The 19,246-nt window shown below is 42.7% G+C and overlaps 2 protein-coding genes across 2 annotated transcripts in view; both read left to right on the top strand.

Moving 5' to 3' along the window:
- Positions 1-211: 211 nt before the first annotated feature.
- The window catches only part of LOC115044511 (semaphorin-7A), a 33,331-nt gene continuing 14,296 nt past the window's right edge, over positions 212-19,246 (top strand). The window contains exons 1-5 of the mRNA XM_029503568.1: positions 212-311; positions 7,293-7,432; positions 9,452-9,514; positions 16,776-16,871; positions 17,144-17,249. Coding sequence (XP_029359428.1) covers positions 233-311; positions 7,293-7,432; positions 9,452-9,514; positions 16,776-16,871; positions 17,144-17,249 — 484 coding nt within the window. The 5' untranslated portion in view covers positions 212-232. The remainder of the gene's footprint in view (positions 312-7,292; positions 7,433-9,451; positions 9,515-16,775; positions 16,872-17,143; positions 17,250-19,246) is intronic.
- On the top strand, positions 10,878-14,198 carry LOC115044512 (tripartite motif-containing protein 16-like). Its single transcript, XM_029503569.1, has one exon. The coding sequence runs from the start codon at positions 10,920-10,922 to the stop codon at positions 12,600-12,602; it is 1,683 nt and encodes a 560-aa protein (XP_029359429.1). The 5' UTR covers positions 10,878-10,919; the 3' UTR covers positions 12,603-14,198.

Genomic DNA, 19,246 nt, shown 5'->3' on the forward strand with positions numbered 1-19,246 from the left:
TTCGTACGCCTCTGCCAAAACAGCCACACTCCCCCCGTTTGCCTTTTGTTTCCGAGGTGGAGCCTGAAAGCCCGACTTGTTCAAACTGAACCGCCGGAGAAGCAGACGGACAAAGACTGGAGCGGGACCAGCAGATCGGGAGGGACCTGAGAGGCGGCTTGGACGGAGAAAGGAGAAGGAAACGGGAGAAGGAGCTCTTAAATCATTTTACACTCGACAGAACCAGAGAAAGATGAAATCTTTCATCCTGCTGTCGCTTTTTGTCGCGGTCATCGCCGGAAAGTCACCTCGGCTGAAATTTGTCGTACACGGTAGGCAGCTGTTTTATTGATCTGTTATCTATATGACAGGCAGCAAGCACACTGAATGAATGAATGAATGAATAAATGAATGAACGGATGGATGGGTGAGAGTTTAGTCATGAGGTGATGGAGCCAGTTATTTTCCAGCTCTTCTCATTAAACTGATGTTTTGTGCTTTGCTGTACGAACAGAAACCATTAAAGCCATATGGGGGGGGGGGTAGCTATCACTGGATTAACCCCCCTCCCCTCCCTCCCCCCACTGATCCAGTAGTAAATTACGCGCTTCAGCATGTGGACAAAAAGTCAATGTGTTCTATTATTTTAGTGTTAACGAAATCGCGATATCATTCTTTTATTGGCACCTCATTTAAAATCTAATTTCCAGGTTACATCTCTGCGTGTAAATAAAAATAACAACAACAACAATAATGATTTGGATACAATTCTTGCAACTTGTGGCTTCTCTACTGTTGTCTTATTTCCCCCCTTTAGACTACAAGTGTGCTCACTACAAGTTCTGGTGCCTGGTTGTTTATCCATTAGAGCACTCAGGCTCTAATTGGTGACCGCCGTCCACCCCCCACCAATAAAACTAGAAGCTGTAAAAAAAAAAAAAAAAAAGCCCCCTCTCTTCTGCCTATACATATATATATATATTAAGAACATGGCGTCTCTCTGCTCTGGTGGCCTGTGAACACGGAGGAGCAGCAGGAGCTTCACTCGGTCGGTGCAGCTTCCTCCGTCCTTGCGGAGCTGCAATGCGGGACGCGGCAGCTGCTTTGCACTGCAGCAGAGTAAAGAGTCCGGCTCCGGGAGACCAGATCAGGTTTAGAGGAGCAGCCACCGCGTATAGATCCAAGAAACACACAGAAAAAAAGGGGGGGCAGAGAGGCGAGGGGGGGGGGGTGAGTGGAAAATTCCAAGCCTAGTTCTAGTTATCTATTCTCCTCACGCCTTTTTACACCTCACACCGTTACCTAATGTATTCAGCAATCAATAGAGATTGGGGGCCGCGTGTCAAGTTATCTATAAACCCCGCCCCTTCCTCCCATCCCCCAACCCCCCCCAATGAACACGGTACAAAACGCACAAGGCACCTTTAATACGTGGATATCATATCAATCAAACTGACTGTTGTGCTGTTTCAGGGTTAGCTATAATTGCCTGTTGTTAGGGGAGACACACACACACACACACACACACACACACACACACACACACACACACACAGGTAGAAGGCTGTCAGAGGAAATCCTGAGGAGCCGGCTCCGCTTCAGCACCGCGGACAGCGCCTCGGTCCTCAGTCAGATGTCCTCACTTTTATTTTTGAATTTTCTTTATTTCATTTAATTTAGTTTTATTTTATTTTATTTGGGCCTTATGAGGACATTTGGCTGGTTTTCATACCTTCGAGGAATAGTTTCAAGGCTGTAGTCTGGTCCTAGAATCGGGGTTAAATCTCTGTTTATTCTAAGGGAAGGGAAGGATGGCCGAGGTGATTGCAGGAGCCAGGGAATGCATCACTCTGCATTCATTTGGCTGCCTGCTTCAGAAGCTATTACAGTAAGTGCCTTTAGCTTCACTGGGAACAAGATGTTATCAAAAGAATTCAAGTTCTTCCCTCCCGAGCAAACAACTAAAAGGGCACAGACAAAATCAATTCTAACGTCATGGTGACAAGGCTTTAAATCGCAGTTTGTTTTTCTTTTCATCTGAGAGGTTAGTTTACTCCAACTGACATAAATGGAGTAGACAAGGAGTGAAATTCAAAAGCATGAACCTAAGCTTTCTAAATTGGTCTAAAGAGACACTGAACATTGCAGCCGTAACTGTTTTTTTTGTCTCTGTTGTATTAAGCTGCATTAGTTTGCGTTAATGTGTGGTCCAATGCAGAAAGGGCTGTTGTCAGGAAATGAAAAGGCAATAAAGCAAATATTACATTTATAATCAGCACTAATAAGTTCAGCCCCAAAGTGACCAAACCAAGTTGGATAATCACCCTGACGTTAATAAGCATTATTATCATTATCATTATTCATCATTAACAACAGCTGGATGTGTAAACATGCAGTTACATCTGACGACATGAAAGATTTTAGAACAATATAACATATATTCTGCTTTTATATGCCCTCAGCAACTCCCAAGGAGTATATTTGCCACTTGAGCAGCTTGAAGTCCCATTATGATCATTTGCTAACACATGCTTATGTGACTTTGGTGGCATAACATCGGGTTATCATTTTTCCCATGAATCTGCTGTCTGCTGCAGTGAAAGTGGGGCAGAGCCCAAAAAGGAAAAGGCAGGAACTAAAGCCAAAAGGCACAAAAAAAAAAAACAACTCAGTGATGGTGTTTCACATGAGTATGTGTGATGTGGGTACATGTCACACACGTCACAGTTAAATGAAGGAAAAAAAATCCTGATGATTTAAGTACTTCTCGTCACGTCTTCAAGGGACTGCATTAAGATCAGGATTTGGATTAGGTAGTTAGTGAAGCGAGAGAAATGAAAGTCTGCCTTTTTTTTTTTTATGTTTGCACACCTTCTATTCAGCCTGCCGGCTTGAGAGTGACAAGGACATCAAAAGGCAGAGAGAGGCAGAGTGAGACAGAGAGAGGGAAGCCAGAAGAGAGGAGATATTGAGAGGAAAGCAAACAGCGAGACAAAGATTGACCTCTCGGCTAATTTGACATATTCAGCTGCATCCTAAATATCACAGCATTGTTCAGCAAGTTCAGCCCTTTTCTGACCTTCTCCTCAGTAAGACAAATCAACATATCAACAACATGAAAAAGGTCATGACCCTTGTTGTATTTTTAATGGAGGACCTTCAGCACAAAATTACTTTATCTCCCAAACAAACTTAGCATTGAGTGAATGATATGTGAACAGCATACTAGGTGCTGGCTCTACAAAGCTTCAAAAGCCTCTACATCAAAAAGCTGTTTGATTTCTCTTTGGCTGGCTCTTTCACTAGCCTGAATGCTTTCTTCATATGCAAACTACTCCCAAAAATAACATCTGTGCTTTACTCTCCCTGAATTGGCACATTTCTTAGTGCAATTAGTAACTCAATTCTTTAAAAGACACTCACTAATTTGAAAATCTTTCAACTAATTTCAAGGATTACATGGTCCTTGTGGGGTAAGGGAACTCTCCAGACCTGGAATTTAATGAAGCATTTTTCCCAATTTTCTTGAAACAAGCAGAAAAACATAGCTGCTTTCTTCCTGAAAAGCTGACCTTTTGAAAATTCAAGGTTTTCACCCAGCAGCAATGATTAAATGTCCGAGGAACAGAGAAAAAGAAATAAGCTTGCAGAGAGTGAAGTTAGGTGTTGTTAGGTGACATTTCTGTTGTTCATGTCTGACCCTTTGAGACGAAAAGAGGAAGAAAGACATGGAATACAGAGCCCTACACTTTCTGTTCCACCTGTGAGCTTGTGTTTATTTAAAGAGGTGATCTGGTATCACTTGACAGTCAAACATAATGTTCATGAAGGGGTAAGTGGGAGAGGAGCTGAGCTCAGGCTCCCCCTCTTCCTTTTAGTGGAACATTACTGCTGCTTGGAGATTCATGAAATACTGCAAAACCATTAGAAGTGACTTGTGTTATTTTACCTGAGTGAACAAGCAAAATGGGGATGGCTAACATGGTTCCATTACAGAAAATGTATTGAGGTGTGCCAACAGGGTGAACAATGGAAGCAGTTCAAGATACAAATAGACATCAATGAGAATAAAATAGAAGTGAAAGCATTTTTGTTCTTTGAATCCCAGACAGAATTCTCTCCCATAAAAGACTGAACGTTACACCCAGTTAATAATTCACCAAACGCCTGTTGCTGCTTAAGACTGCATTCATACATACAGTTTTCAAGAACAAGGTTGAAAACCAGATGTACAAGTCTGAGCCCGGTGTGATGTCACCTGATGGTTACCCAGCTGCCATTTTGAAGCCTCCCGTTTATAATTTGGCTGTTGGCCACCTTGATTTCGTGAAATTACAGGAAAGCATACTTGGAGCAGTCAGGGCTGGATCTGGATCTGACCTTCTCTATCCTTTATGCTGATTGAGTGGTACAGTCTGTCAGTCAAAGTGTAGCCACACCCACCAATCCATCCCCTGCTTCCTGGTCTGTTTTCCTCTAAATGAGCATCACGTTGTACTGAGACCACAAACTCATCAGGAAAACGTTTAGGGAGGAGGAGGGACATTTATTCCATAGACTTCAATACCATCTGACTGTTCATGCATCCAGTGAAGTCATCCACTGATGGTCAGTAGACAGAGTGGAGGTTTAAGGCTTCACTCTTCAGCCCTGAAGTCTGTATCCATGTTTATATGCAGTCATCATTTCTGTTTTTGTGGGCGTGGCCTATCGACAGGCTGCAACGTGCCAAAAAGTTTGGGGGGGGAGTTGGAGCATTTCTGTGCCTCCACATTGAAGATCATCTGTGTTTTGGCAGAGTGCCTTGTTACAGACGTGAGCAGTCTTTCAGGATCAGCACTAATATTGTATGCTACATCACACACTTGTGCGGGTGTGCGAATGAAACCGTACCTGTACGTTCGGATATTATTCTAATTACCATAATGTTTTCTTCCTCAGTGTGAAGAGAGCAGCAGCAGCAAACAAACAAGCATATTAAACTGCAATTCATCATCTCAGAATGAGATCATTTCGGTCACTAATCACTCGCTCACTCTCACTAATCTTGGTCAGAAGGTGCGATGGTGAGAAGTTGGGCTGTTAGTGTGGAGCCACTTTTAATAACTTCTTTTACAAGGATAGCTTTTACAGCTTTATCTATTTACAACTAACAATGTGACATAATAGCAGAGACTTTTAATGTGGTTCTGCTTTTGAGTATTAATATCACCTTCTTTCTGTTAACCTAAAGGGTGTTCTGTGCAGAGAACAGACAAAAACATTCTGCTCTGTCGTTGTGAAATGGTGAATATTTCAAACATAATCAAACTGCACATTTGATATGTTCACTGTTGCTTCAGAAGAATAATCCTAACACTAGTTAAGCCTGGAAGAGGTGCAGTCATATTGACTTTCAGATGAAGGGAGAGCTTCACTATCGATGCTGTCCTGTACAGGCTCAACCTCATCCTTCCTGTGATAGTACATCAGTTTTCAGCTCTGTTTGTGAACCTGTAAAAGTGAGTAGATGCCCCTTGTTTAAAGGATACCAAACTGACCTCAGCAGTACAACTCTCAAAATATGAAGTTTATCTAAAGCACAGAAAAGAAATTCACTTTTTTGTTGCTAATTTTACTGGCTGTCATTCAGCATTAGGTTAAATAATAGCAAACTATAACTTAGTGTTAACTCTACAAACAACTCAGCTTTCACACTTTTTTCAAGTCCCACTTTGAATTGTGTGTGTGTTCAATAGACAAGTTATCACAACCCCCCCCCCCCCCAAGAAATAAAGAAATCTCTCAGTGAGGATTCACAGACTAAATCTAAAAATGGATGTTTGATATGAAACTGCTGATAGACAAACTTAAATTAAAAAAAAAAAAAAAGTCAAAAACAAAGGCTGTATCAGAAATGTCAATTTGTCCAATAGGTAGATTTCCTCTTTCCTCCGTTATTGTTGTCAGACTGAACCATCAGGATTACTGGAGGAGATCTACCTCTTAACGTCCAAAGCAAATATTCAGATTGATCTCTCTGTGCACAGTGGAAGGAAAATATTGTAGAGCCGTCGGCCACATTGGTCTGCCTCATGTGCTCGTCAGTTCCCTGTGAAGTACGAGCTTCATCAATTAGATTCATGCCACTAAGAGAGGCCTCTGTTTCCATAGAAACTTTGCTGGTTGGCTAGCAACCTGTATAAGTGATCACCAGCAGTTCATTCTGGCCTTCCCATCAGTCTGGTTGTCTTTTTTATTTCAGGGACGAGCAGAAAATCACTACAAGTACCGAGTAACAATCACCTTATGATCAGTTCATGTCTTTTTTAATGTAACCACTTCTGCTGACACAATGAAAGCAGTTAGTTAAGCATTCATTTAGAAATACATTTTAATTGGCCTTTAACTGATTAGCTTTTCTGCTCTTTGTACTTTATACCAGATCCTTATTTTCAGTTTAATCTGGCCAAAGCTGGCTGGTTTGACTCAGACTGCTTTTGCTTAAATTAAGAAAATCAGAGAGCTGTATTTTCTGGAGAAGAGCCCAAATGCTTCTGACAGTTTCAGTAGATTTCTTCACAATCTGAACATGTTCTGCATGGAGCATGCTTTCACACCAACAGCAGGGATCTTATTCTATTTGGAAATGCAGGCGCAGTTGTAGTGTAGGTAAGTGTGAGTCTGAGTGGACTTGTGATTCAGAGACGTTCTCTTGAACCTTCTGGAGGTGTGTGGAGTGTAATTCCACCAAACGTCTGTGACGGGATGTGCACACAATTATTTCAGTGACATTATATGCTTTCGCCAAATGCCTCTTTTTTCCCCGAACACCAAAGCCAGTTTCCTGTTAAATCAAAAAGCCCAAGGGCAGTAAAGTCGGGTCAGGTATTTATTACCAGGACTCCTCCCAGCTCCTGTATTCAGATTAAATGTAGATGAAAAACCAAACATCTGGCTCTGAGCCAGCGGTTTCTAGACTCTGAGTCAACCTGCCTGAGCAGCTTAGGGGGGGCTAAACCTGGATCAGCTTTTTAAATAACTTCCTGAAACTCAATTTTCTTTCATGTGTTGACCTTTGCCTATTGTGTCTGACCTTGACTTTGTCAACCTTTTTCATTTTAGCATCTTGCTTGTTTGGATTAGCTGTTGATTTTATTGAGCCCCTATTATTTTGAGAGTCTTAAATCCAGATTTAAAAGTGATTGGACACAATCTTCTTTCGTCACCTACTGATTTAAAATGCAATTTTAAATGTCTAGTTCATTGCTTTCTCGTTGCACAAATATTCACAACAAAACTCACCCTGCTCTCTGGTTCTTTGCGACCAACAGAGCCCTCCAGGTTCCACTTCAACAAGCCCGAGAACTACATCAGCATGTACCATCAGGAAGGGAGCGACACGCTGTACGTGGGAGGCCAGGCGATGATCTACGTGCTGACATTCAACGACAGGGGGGTCCGTGATGTGCAGGTACGCTTTAAGTTGACTGGATTTTGATATCGTGGGAGATGGGAGTCTCTCAGTTCTAGACAGTTAAAAAATAAGAAAGCCACTCAGAAGATCATGCAAAAGACCACTCACTAGTCAAAAGCCAAGTACCGCCAAGCTATTAAACCGGCCACTTTGGCAGCTAACCAAGCTTTGAAAGAGCTGTTTGCATATAAAATTACGCTAGTAGATATTGTAAGGCAGGCAGCAGAAAGAGGCAGCTTTGTAATTGGTGTTAACCACAGACAAACCCTCTCATGTTGCCTGATTAAATCTTTCGGTTTTGTGCACGCTTGACTGACATCCTTGTTACTCTCCTCAGTGCAGTTGTCCGGGTGGGAAAACGTACTTGATTCAAAGTGACGCAGGCAGTGTCAGAAAGACTAACTCACAGCACCTACGTGGGTTAGCAGGGCCACGAGTCAAGTCCAGTTATTTATACAGCTTACTGCTGCAAATTTGCCTCAAGAGCTGAGATCTGTAGAGCTGTTCAGGGAGGCAACTGAAGCCCACCGTGTTTCAGTTAACCAGTTAATATGAAATTTCAAAACGCAGATTTAAGAAATTAGTGATGGAAAGGGAGTGAGCAAGGCAGTGAACTGTGGTGGTACTGCACCAGCTAGTTTCAGCTCTAAACCAAAGAACAGTTTAGATTTTCTCATCTGCATTAAATCCTGGAATTAATAAAGTCACAAAAGCTGGTGAGGAGGGATGGACCAATGGAAAAAGTTCAGCATAAACAGATTATTGCTTATTGTTATTATTTTTCACTGATAACTTATTAAAATAAATTCATTTAAAAATGTGCTACTTTGAGTCTGAGCAGAAACATGTTGCTGGAGTCCATGGGATTTTTATGGCAGCATTAAACGACATGAGTCAAACTCTCGTCACTGGAGTTGGATAAACAGAAGTGCAGGGTTTTTTTTTTTCTAAATATTGTTTTTCCATTCTAATTGTGCATTTGAATGCTGATAATTAGCGTCAGCCCTGAAAAAGCCATATTGGTCGATCCCTACTGGTAACATGTTACTTTTCATTACACATCAGATAAACATCAGATAACGCAGCCAATTAATATTGTAATAAAATTATTATTTTTTTAAATCTCATTTGATTTTCAGACATTAAAACGTTAAATAAACAGCCCACATGGTTCTGCCTGGAATGAAGTAAAACTAAAGTAATTACTCCCCCTTTGCTGTTCACTAGAACGTGAGATGAGGACAAATAGAAGAATATATAGGAAGGCAGGTCATGCGTGCACAAATGAAGTTCTGCTTTCTTTATGTGAGGAGGAAATATAAGCCACTGAGCTGGAGATCACAGTGTCAACACTGACAGGCCTTATTGAGCGAAGACGCTGCAACTTTTCATCCAAATATGAGCATATTGGATTTTCAGAGGCTTCATGTTGGGTTTCCTCCAGCCGAGACATGACAGGTGAGATGGAGACAGTCACTGCTGATGTGTTTGGCATTGAGGGACAAGTGTGGTGTTAAAATGACATTTTGTCAGGTTGAGTTATTTCCAGTGCAGGCAGACAAAATAACAGAAACATCGAATGTTGATGTCAAAGAGTGGAAGAGTGAGCTCTCACTGAAGAGGTGCAGTTTCAGATATTAGTGAATTTTAATTAACTACACACTTGAGTGAAGGGTGCAAAGCCTTTCTCAGACAAATTAATTCTACCTCTCTGTGCTTCACTTTCTTTTGCTTTCTCAACCTACATGTACCGACAGCTGCAAGTTCAGGGTCATTGTTGTTGAAAGGAACTCTGGGAAAGGTGAAGTAGGAGACAGACGGAGGAAATGTGAGGTCACAACAAAAACATAAATGACAAGTTTAAAGACAAAATAAAAAAGGAAATCAGAGAATGTTGTTGAATACGACGCTGGAGGGTTTCTGTAAGGACAGAGCTGTTGAAGCAGCAGCAGGGTCGCTGCTTTGGTTGCAGTGTGAAAGAACTTGGCTCCATTTAAACTGTCCTTCCTCCCACAGATCCCAGCAGCATCTGATCAGACTGCAATTGATACCTGCAAGGCAAAGGCTGCACCACTTGAGGTAGAAACACAGGCATTCCCCTCCTGCATTTGTGCATTATCATCATCATCATCATCATCAGCAGATGCACAACGGTGAGGTGTTCAGTGCTGATTCAAGCACTGACGACACAAATAAACACGACAAAAACACACATCTACACATGAAGACGTGGATATCCCTCAATAACGCAGAAGAGGTCCAATGAAAGAAAACAAACCAAACAACGCAGCGACAAGCGAGCTGTAGATCATTTCAGTGAGATTTCACAGAGAGGCGGCGAAGGTGGCAGGATTTTATTACAATATTCAAATTAAACTGAGCCTGATAGCATAGGGAAGCTTTAAATGCTCAGAGGACGAGGACTAATCTCAAGCAGCGCTAGATTGCCTGAGTGCTGGTTAATCATGCTGCTTGTCGCAGAAAACAGAAATCCAAAAGATATAAAAACAGGTTGCATGTGGAAGGAGAAGCTGATGCCTTGGCGTTCAAAGGCTGCACCAGTTTAACATGAATGGATCACTTCCACATTAACTTTAATGCAGTTGTCTAATCACAGGAAATTAGTTAGATTGTTGAAATAGATTTTCCTAATTCATATTTACTTGACCAAATTGTAGATATGAATAACTTGATATGCAACAACTGTCATCTTTTTAGTCAGGCAACAGAAACACTCCTTGACATCCACACAGGTCCACGTGGACATGGACTGTTGAGGGGGCTGATTTTTACTGAGAAGTAAAAAAATGATCTCTGTTTCTGGCTCCTGTTGATATTCAGCAGCGTTCTGGATCAGCTGAAGCCTTTTCACTGAATATTTGGGACTTCCTGATAGTGATGAATTACGGTAGTCCAGTCTGGAGGGAACAAACATATGGATTCGTTCTTCTGCTTCTTCTTCAGGCAGGATGTTTCTGATTTTCTCAATATTGTTCAGGTGAGAGAAGGTCGTCCCACAGACTTGTTTTATGTGAGGGACAAAGGACATGTCCTGGTCCGAAATGACTCCAACATCACATCTGATCTGTATGTGTTGCTACACAGCTAACTTTAGCATTAGCAGCTAAAACCAGGTTCTGATCCAGACCGGTCTGAAGCTCCACCTGTCTCTGCTCTCATTCGGACATTTGTTTGGTCCACAGCTGCATCCAGAGGGATCAGTTCTTTGTCCTGTTGTTGTCTGTGTGTGCTGAGGAAGTCTGCAGAGCTCCACTGTTATTGGTCACATTGTGAACTTTGTGCTGTCAGAGCGTTCCTCCTCCTGATGAACCTCCCTCTTCTTCCTGCTCTGATCACGTGTCTCCTGGTTCCCTCCCCCTCAGATCTACAGTCTGAAGGGGGGTGGAGATATTTTTACAGCCAACAGCAAACTAGTTTCACTTCTGACTCACAGAAACTCAGACGGCCGTCACTGAGAGGAGAAATGGAGCAGAAAGGAGTTCAGCTGGACCAGGAAATCATCTCCTGTTCCATCTGTCTGGATTTACTGAAGGATCCGGTGACTATTCCCTGTGGACACAGCTACTGTATGAACTGTATTAAATCCCACTGGGACGGAGAGGATGAGAAGAAAATCTACAGCTGCCCTCAGTGTAGTAAGGCCTTCATACCGAGGCCTGTTCTGGAGAAAAACACCATGTTAGCAGTTTTAGTGGAGCAGCTGAAGAAGACTGGACTCCAAGCTGCTCCTGCTGATCACTGCTATGCTGGACCTGAAGATGTGGCCTGTGATTTCTGCACCGGGAGAAAACTGAAAGCTGTCAAGTCCTGTTTGGTTTGTCTGGTCTCTTACTGTGAGAAACACCTGCAGCCTCATTATGATGTAGCTCCACTGAAGAAACACAAGCTGGTGGAGCCCTCTGAGAAGCTCCAGGAGAACATCTGCTCTCGTCATGATGAGGTGATGAAGATGTTCTGCCGTACTGATCAGCAGTGTATCTGTTTTCTCTGTTCTCTGGAGGAACATAAAGGCCACGACACAGTCTCAGCTGCAGCAGAAAGGACTGAGAGGCAGAGAGAGCTGGAGCTGAGTCGACAACAAATCCAGCAGAGAATCCAGGACAGAGACAAAGATGTGGAGCTGCTTCAACAGGAGGTAGAGACCATCAACGGCTCTGCTGATAAAGCAGTGGAGGACACTGAGAAGATCTTCACTCAGCTGATCCGTCTCATGGAGAGAAGAAGGTCTGATGTGAAGCAGCAGATCAGATCTCAGCAGGAAACTGAAGTGAGTCGAGTCAAAGAGCTTCAGGAGAAGCTGGAGCAGGAGATCACTGAGCTGAAGAGGAAAGACGCTGAGCTGAAGCTGCTCTCACACACAGAGGATCACACCCAGTTTCTACACAACTACCCCTCAGTGTCAGCTCTCAGTGAAGCTGCAGACTCATCCAGCATCCACATCCGTCCTCTGAGATACTTTGAGGATGTGACAGCAGCTGTGTCAGAGCTCAGAGATCAGCTACAGGACGTTCTGACACAGAAATGGACAAACGTCTCACTGACAGTGACTGAAGTGGATGTTTTACTGCCACAACCAGAACCAGAACCAAAGACCAGAACTGAGTTCTTAAGATGTTCACAGGAAATCACTCTGGATCCAAACACAGCATACAGCCGTCTGTTATTATCTGAAGGAAACAGAAAAGTTACAGTAATGAGTAATGATCAGTCTTATTCTGATCATCCAGACAGATTCACTGACTGCTGGCAGGTCCTGAGCAGAGAGAGTCTGACTGGACGTTGTTACTGGGAGGTGGAGAAAAGAGGAGGAGGAGTTTATGTAGCAGTCGCATACAAGAATATCAGCAGAGCAGGGTTCTCAAATGAATGTGTGTTTGGATACACTAACAAATCTTGGGCTTTAATCTGTAAACGAGACAGTTTTACATTCTGGTTCAACAGAATCCAGACTCCAGTCTCAGGTCCTCCGTCCTCCAGAGTCGGAGTGTACCTGGATCACAGAGCAGGTATTCTGTCCTTCTACAGCGTCTCTGAAACCATGACTCTCCTCCACAGAGTCCAGACCACATTCACTCAGCCTCTACATGCTGGACTCAGGTTTTACACGTCTGTTGGAGCTACAGCTGAGTTTTGTAAACTGGAATAGAGTTAAATGTGTCTTTTAGTTCCTAAATGTGTTCAGTGTGTTGCTGAATCATTGTCAGCACTTTGACCTGCTCTCATCTCTTGTTGTGTTGATGTCTGAGTGTGTTCAGGTGGAGCTGGAGCCATGGAGGAGATCACTGCTCCTCATGCTGTTAGTTTGACCTAAACTCACGTGTGTCACCATGAAAACACAAACTTCTCTGTGTCCTGAATGTGTGTTGACGTGCAGACAAAGAAATCTCGTTATATTTACAGCGATGTGTTTGTCCCAACAGACCAACGTAGAAAAACGGTCTATGAGCTTTAATCAAACTGTGATTATGAACTGATTGTGTGGATGAAGTGAACGGGCCTTTTGTTGGTGGAGGGGGGCTGCACAGATTCACTGAGTCTGGTTGGAGGGGCAGTGAAAACTGATTTCTGATGAATATCTGGATAAACATTTCTGTGCACTGATTAAATGGAGGTTAAAGGGAGTGAAATGTGGCTGTCTGTACCTGATTCCACTGCGGACATGAAGCTAACGGCTTCCTTTCTCCCGCTCTCAGACTGAAGGCGGCCATCTTTGTTAGAGAAGAGCCGGGTCACATCCTGACCTCCTTTCCTTCTCCTCTCCTCTCTCTCCTTTCTGTCTTTTCCTTTTAAAAACTCATTTTCCTTTAACGTTAGCAGCATGCTAACCGGAGCTAACTTCTCCTTCCTGATTGCTAGCAGCGCGCATAAGGACCGAACCATTTGAAATACGGCAGGGGGGCAATATGGACTACTCCTCTTTGGTCAGTGTGGATATCTCACTTTTAATGACAAAAACGAGTAAAGAGAAAAATATAATTGAATTTTAGTATTATATTAGAAAAGTGTTGTCTGTACAATAAAGGTTTGATGCTTTAATATTAATTATCACCTGTTTGAATGGTCTTACCTGCCTCCCCGTACGGTGACGTTACAAACCCAACGCTGTCACGTCTCTCCCTCCTCTGCTTCTGATTGGCTAGTGATGTTGGTCAGGTTGAGCGCGAGAGTAGCTTTCTTCTAATCCAATTGGTGGAGGAACTCATATCCCGGAAGTGTCTGCTTCTAGTCGGCCCGCGCCGGCTCGCTCCACTGGCAGAAGTCGGACTAGCGAAGCTGCGGAACTGCGCAACAAAATCTATGAACACTCTGAATTTAGGACATGTACCATTATTACTAAAGGAGGAGTAAACAAACATGAAGCACACAGAGCAGGTGAGGGAGCATTGCTAACTGCTAATAGCAGAGCTAAAGAATCGCCGGAGTAAATCAGGAATTTGTGAAAAACGAAGCTTCCGGCTAACCGCGAGCCGAATAGCAGCTATGCTGTCAGTTAATCACAGTGAGTGGAGGTAAAACAGTGACACGGAACACGGAAGTGACGTAACACGCCTACCTGAGTGTGTGTTAAAGAAGCATGCTGCCAACTTCGGATGGAAAATGCTGCACTTTGCACTCCTCATAGACTCCCACGTTAAAACACCCAGCTGGTAATCTTGCCACCAAAGTCTCCGCCCCACACTGTTCTAATGTTAGGATTAATGCTGAAAGATTTTGACCATCTGACAAATGTCCAAGTCAGACAAACAAGCTAAAATATGTTCTCTACGTGTTCAGATAAGACTTCAAAAAAGGGAGGGATGTGTATTTTATCTACAGCCCTATAGAGGTAGTGTTTTTTTTTTTTTTTTTTTAAATCCAAGTTCAGTCAGCCATGCTGCAAATAAAACATTATTCCAAAAGCCACAAAGCCCTTTGAAGAAAGGTACCAGACCATGTTGTGTATTCAGGCTGTTAGGCTGTCAGGTTTTCAAGCTCTATATTCTGAGCCATTTTCTCTTCAATAAAGATATTCATCGGCTCCATCTCTGCCACTCAGTTCATTCTTGTTTTGTTTTTTCAACACCATTGCATTGTGGAACAGTAGCTTTTTCTTTTTTGTTGGATGGACTCCCTCAGCACAACTCTTAGCTAAGAATTTTTTGCATGATTTGACTTCCCTCTCTGAGTATTTTTCCAAAATTGTATTTTCAGTGTGTAGAACAGAGAGGTGGTGGGACAACTTTTACAAAAGTAGGTGAAATACTGTCTTTATCAGTACGCTTTGGATGGATAGTGTTGGAAATTGCCACCTATATCCAAGCTAAAAACCCCCCAGAAAGTGTTACTGTAATTATGGAACATAACAAAGAGGTCAGTGAGTGAAGAAAGCAAAGTCTGGCGGTGGCAGATGGTGGGAAACGAAAACATTAAGAGTGATGCAGTAAATCTTCCTCAATAAAGTAAATGCACCTTGGAAGGGGAATGAAGGACGGGAGTCAGCCACAGGGTTTTTTTGGAAAACATTACCACTGGAGTGAAACGGAGACAGGACGTTATCAGCAAGCAGCACAGACTTTATTTCCAGCACTCTTCAAGGCCACTGTGTTTTGTAACTGTCTGGCCACCTCAGCTTCATCTTTGACCTGAGTACGCAGATCTTTTTGGGAGCTGAGCCCTTCAAGCAAGCTGCCCCCCCTGCTCCCCAGGGGCAAACAAGCTCCCTAATTCTTCCTTTTACACCTACAAGCTCTTAACTGAGTAACCTACATTTCTAAGAGAGTCATCCTGGGAATTAACAAGTCCGACATCCAGAGGCTGCAGTAATTATGACAAGAAGAAAGCGAGAAGTGTGGTGACCTAGTTCATGATCTTTTCCTAAATCTAACCGACACATGATTGTTGCGCTCATATTGAAAGGAAGGCAAGGCCTCACCTGTCAGTCTCACTTGAGAACGCTCAGGTTGAGATTAGAGTTTGCCACTAAGAGCAGAGCTACAGTCCCAATTGAGCAGCTTCATCAAGTCTGAGAAAATTTCTCTTGAGTAATCTGAACATGGATTTGGAGACTTCATCACAAAACTGCTAGTGGAATAAAAATCTAATCAGTTTGGCGCTTTGATTTTGACCCAATTTATTTCCTACCAGCCTCCAATTTTTCAATGAAGTTCAGTAATAAATCAAATCCCCAGAGGTTGATTTTAAAACAACAGATGTTCCATCTAGTGGGAATGAATTTTGATAGAGGAGGATTCAGCCAAAACCGCAGATTATATTCAGTGACAATGTAACATGACATCCCAGCTAACGTGTTTAGAAACAGTCAGGGTTTGGGTTGGACAGCTACCTCCCACAAAAACCAAATCCTGAGGTGCAGAATCATGAAGTATGGATGTAATTGGTGGGTGGTGTTGGGTACTAATGAGCGTTATTCTTGTAAATGGCACATGATTCATCAGTAAAAGACCGTCAGAAATGAAAGCACTGCAAGAGCTTCCAGTTTCCAACAAATCCAAAACCACCAACGCCGATTTGTCTGTGATCCTGTCAGACGGCATATGTCCGTCTCAAACCTCCTTAATTCTCCTAAAAGCCCTGGAGAAGCAAAGACAAACTGTCCGAATTCAAACTATTCATTAGAAATCTACAAGTTAGAAACTTGCCTACGCAAAATAAAAACAAGACTTTCAGCCTACACACCCGCCTACATCTCTGCCTACATATCCGCCTACACACACTTACACAAGCTCTGATCCTGGATTCTTACCGACTTACTGTCGCACTTTTCTTTTTCATAAAGATCTGCGATTTGACTTCAGCAGTGGAAGATGCGCTTTCAACCTGAGCCACCGCTGCAACTTAAAAGTCAAATTTACCCCTTCAGGTTTTCATGCTCCAAACAGTCCAATTTCTGTACTTGATGAATAAGTGATGCATGTGGAGTGTTGCAGTGCCGTACTGCAGCGCTAAGCCTCCTGTGTCCTGCCTGCCAAAAAATGATCAGAGCATGGATCACCTCCAGTTCTCCTTAAACCTCCCTGTCTCTCTCTCTCTTTCTCTGAGCAATCCGCTTTACCTCTCATAATCTCTTTTGTGTTTTACACTTGCTTTGTTTCTCCAGACCTCTATTGCACCTTTCTCCCTTCCTTCTCATTCTTTTGCTCGTTGTCTTGTCTTGTCTCGTCTCCTCATGTCTAATCTGTCTTCCACACACCCTACATTTCTTCATCTTTAATCAGTCTCCAGATCGGTGTATTTTTTTCTGCCTCTCCCTCCTGTTTTGGCTAATTTTCTGCTTTTGTCGCTCTTTTTTTGTTTCACCCTGGCTGTCTTTCTCCCGCAGCTGGAGTGCGACAATTTCATCACAGTTATTCAGAAAGTGAACGACACATTCATAGTGTGTGGGACGAATGCTGGGAGTCCGAGGTGCTGGATGCTGGTGAGAATTTCAGAAAAAACTAAGAAAACCTAAACAAATTCTTTTTAAATGTTTGCTGCTTCCAAACAATCTTCATATCATGCATGTAGAGGTTTTATTTACATGCCCACATATTTTATCGACTGATTAGATGAAGGCTGGGGAGATATTGAGTGCTGGGCCTTGTCATAGGAAACTGTAAGATGCATAATGCATAAAGGCCCAGGGATGAAATAAACTGGATTTAAAATGTTCGACTTCCTCCAGGCTCAGATGTCTCCTACCCTCTGCAGGTAAATGACACCGTGCTGACTGATGTTCAGAGCAACGGGCAAATAGCGGCGGCCTCTGACATCTCGCCGCCGTACCCTTCCCAGAGGTCCATCAGCCTGCCTGCAGGTAATGAACACACAATCCACATCTGCTGACAGGAATAGCAGATCATCTCACATTGTTCAGGATTTAATATCAGTAAATAAAACTTGTGCTGTTAGCAGTAAACCTTGATGACGGCACCAGGTTTCAAGGTTGCTGACAGTAAACAGACTAAATGACCAAAATATCAGTTTGGTTCGGCCTTTTCTGTTCCCTGTCTCTGGACATCTGCAGTGAAAATGTGCTTACTCATTTTTAGGAAGTAGAAATAGCTATTTATTCTGAGAGCATTTTTTTTGTCTTGTCTCTGGATGTCCTCTGGTGGCTCTATAGAAATCATTATTATGATTATTAGTTCCTTTTCATTAGCATGGGGCATTTGAAAGTCGGTGCCCAGGGGCACAGTGGTGTGTTAATGTGACACATTAAGTTGTGAACAAGAGTGTTTGAGTAATTGTACTTTTCAATTAGCCCAGACAAAAAAAAATAAATAAATAAAATTAGAGAGGGCCAAGTTCAAGTTGCTTCAGGGGACGTCGCTGGTTTTCCACTGAATCTGTGAAATCAAGTAAGAAATTATCTAAATGGGGACAATAACAGGATGAAACGGTGTCACGTAGTTCCATTTCAAAAGGCTCACCTTGTTGCAGGTGTCAGCTGTTCAGAGATCCTATTTCGGAAAAAAGCCTCCTTCAGGTCTTTGTATTAACTCTGCTCATTTGCGTCGGGAGCAGCCGAGCAACTCATGTGCGTCCCGGACTCCCAGGAGCGATCTGTCTCATAATATAACTCTCTATTCATAACATGCAAATGAGTGAACGCTTTTATCTAAAGTACCGCACATTAATTTAAAGAGGCAAATCTATATGAGCAGATTTTCAGTATTCACACAGCGCTCCGCTGTAGGATCATGTACGTACTCTCCCTTAACATAAACCTTTTTCCTCCGAGCGTTCTTTTGCTTGTGTGTGACTAAATGTTTGTTTTAATCTTTTAAAAGTTTAAATCGCACAATTCTACCATAAGGTGTAAATCAAGGCATACTGTATTATTAGAGCCTCAGTTTTGTCACAGAAAAATCCACCCTTGTTATCCCTGACACCCACAACTACCCGAGACACAAATCAAAGGATTTTTTCCCGTACCTGTCCACCAAAAACAGAAAAAATATCCTTTGAAGCCCTTCTGTTTTTCATCATGCTGACGAATTCTTTAAAATGAGACCACAAATCTACTGCAAGCCCTGCAGGTTTTGTTTATTTCCATTACTCCCCCTGTGTCGAGATGTGTACATATATCTGAGGAAACTCAATATCTGGGCAGATTGCAGAAGCAGCGGACCACTGATGGTCTGGAAGGGGAAATATTCTGCAGTTTAAAAAAAAGAAGACCAAAAATGTGTTTGTGGTAACTGTGGAAAAATGTGGTAATGTAGTTTATACAGTGAATTAAGTCTGTGTCAGGAAGAGGTTGGGGTGGATGGATCAGCAAAACATGAAATCAATCAGTTTCTGTTGTGTTTACTGCCCTCATCTATCCATGTTCTTAGTCAGCATTGAGTCGCCGTGGCAGCTGAACAAGGAGAGACTTTTCTCTCTTTCCAGTTCCTCCCATGATGCTCCAAGCCACATCGGATATGTAGTCCCTCCAGCAGTTTCTCCTTCAGAGGACGAAGCTGAACTTCCTCAACATGAAGTTACCCCCGTTCTTATTACCAGACACTCTAAAGGCACAATTCCCCCAAAACACTCCTGCAGGTTGTAGTGGGGGTTGAAAAATTCAGCCTGTGTGGTTGTTCAGGTTGGTCAGAATGGATGTCTGCTAAAATATAAAACCTCTTGTTTAGCAAATTCATCTTCACTAGACCTAATGGTCCCTGATGTGATCCTTAATTGGTCAGGTTAACTAAACAGAGATGTTTACAATCAAATCCACCTTAAATTAGTCACAGCTCGAAGGACGGATAAAGTATCTGTAAGAGCAGCTAATGCAGATGGATTGGTGGTAGAGACTTAGGGAAA

The sequence above is a fragment of the Echeneis naucrates genome, chromosome 6 (assembly GCF_900963305.1).
Source record: "Echeneis naucrates chromosome 6, fEcheNa1.1, whole genome shotgun sequence".
Lineage (NCBI taxonomy): Eukaryota > Metazoa > Chordata > Actinopteri > Carangiformes > Echeneidae > Echeneis > Echeneis naucrates.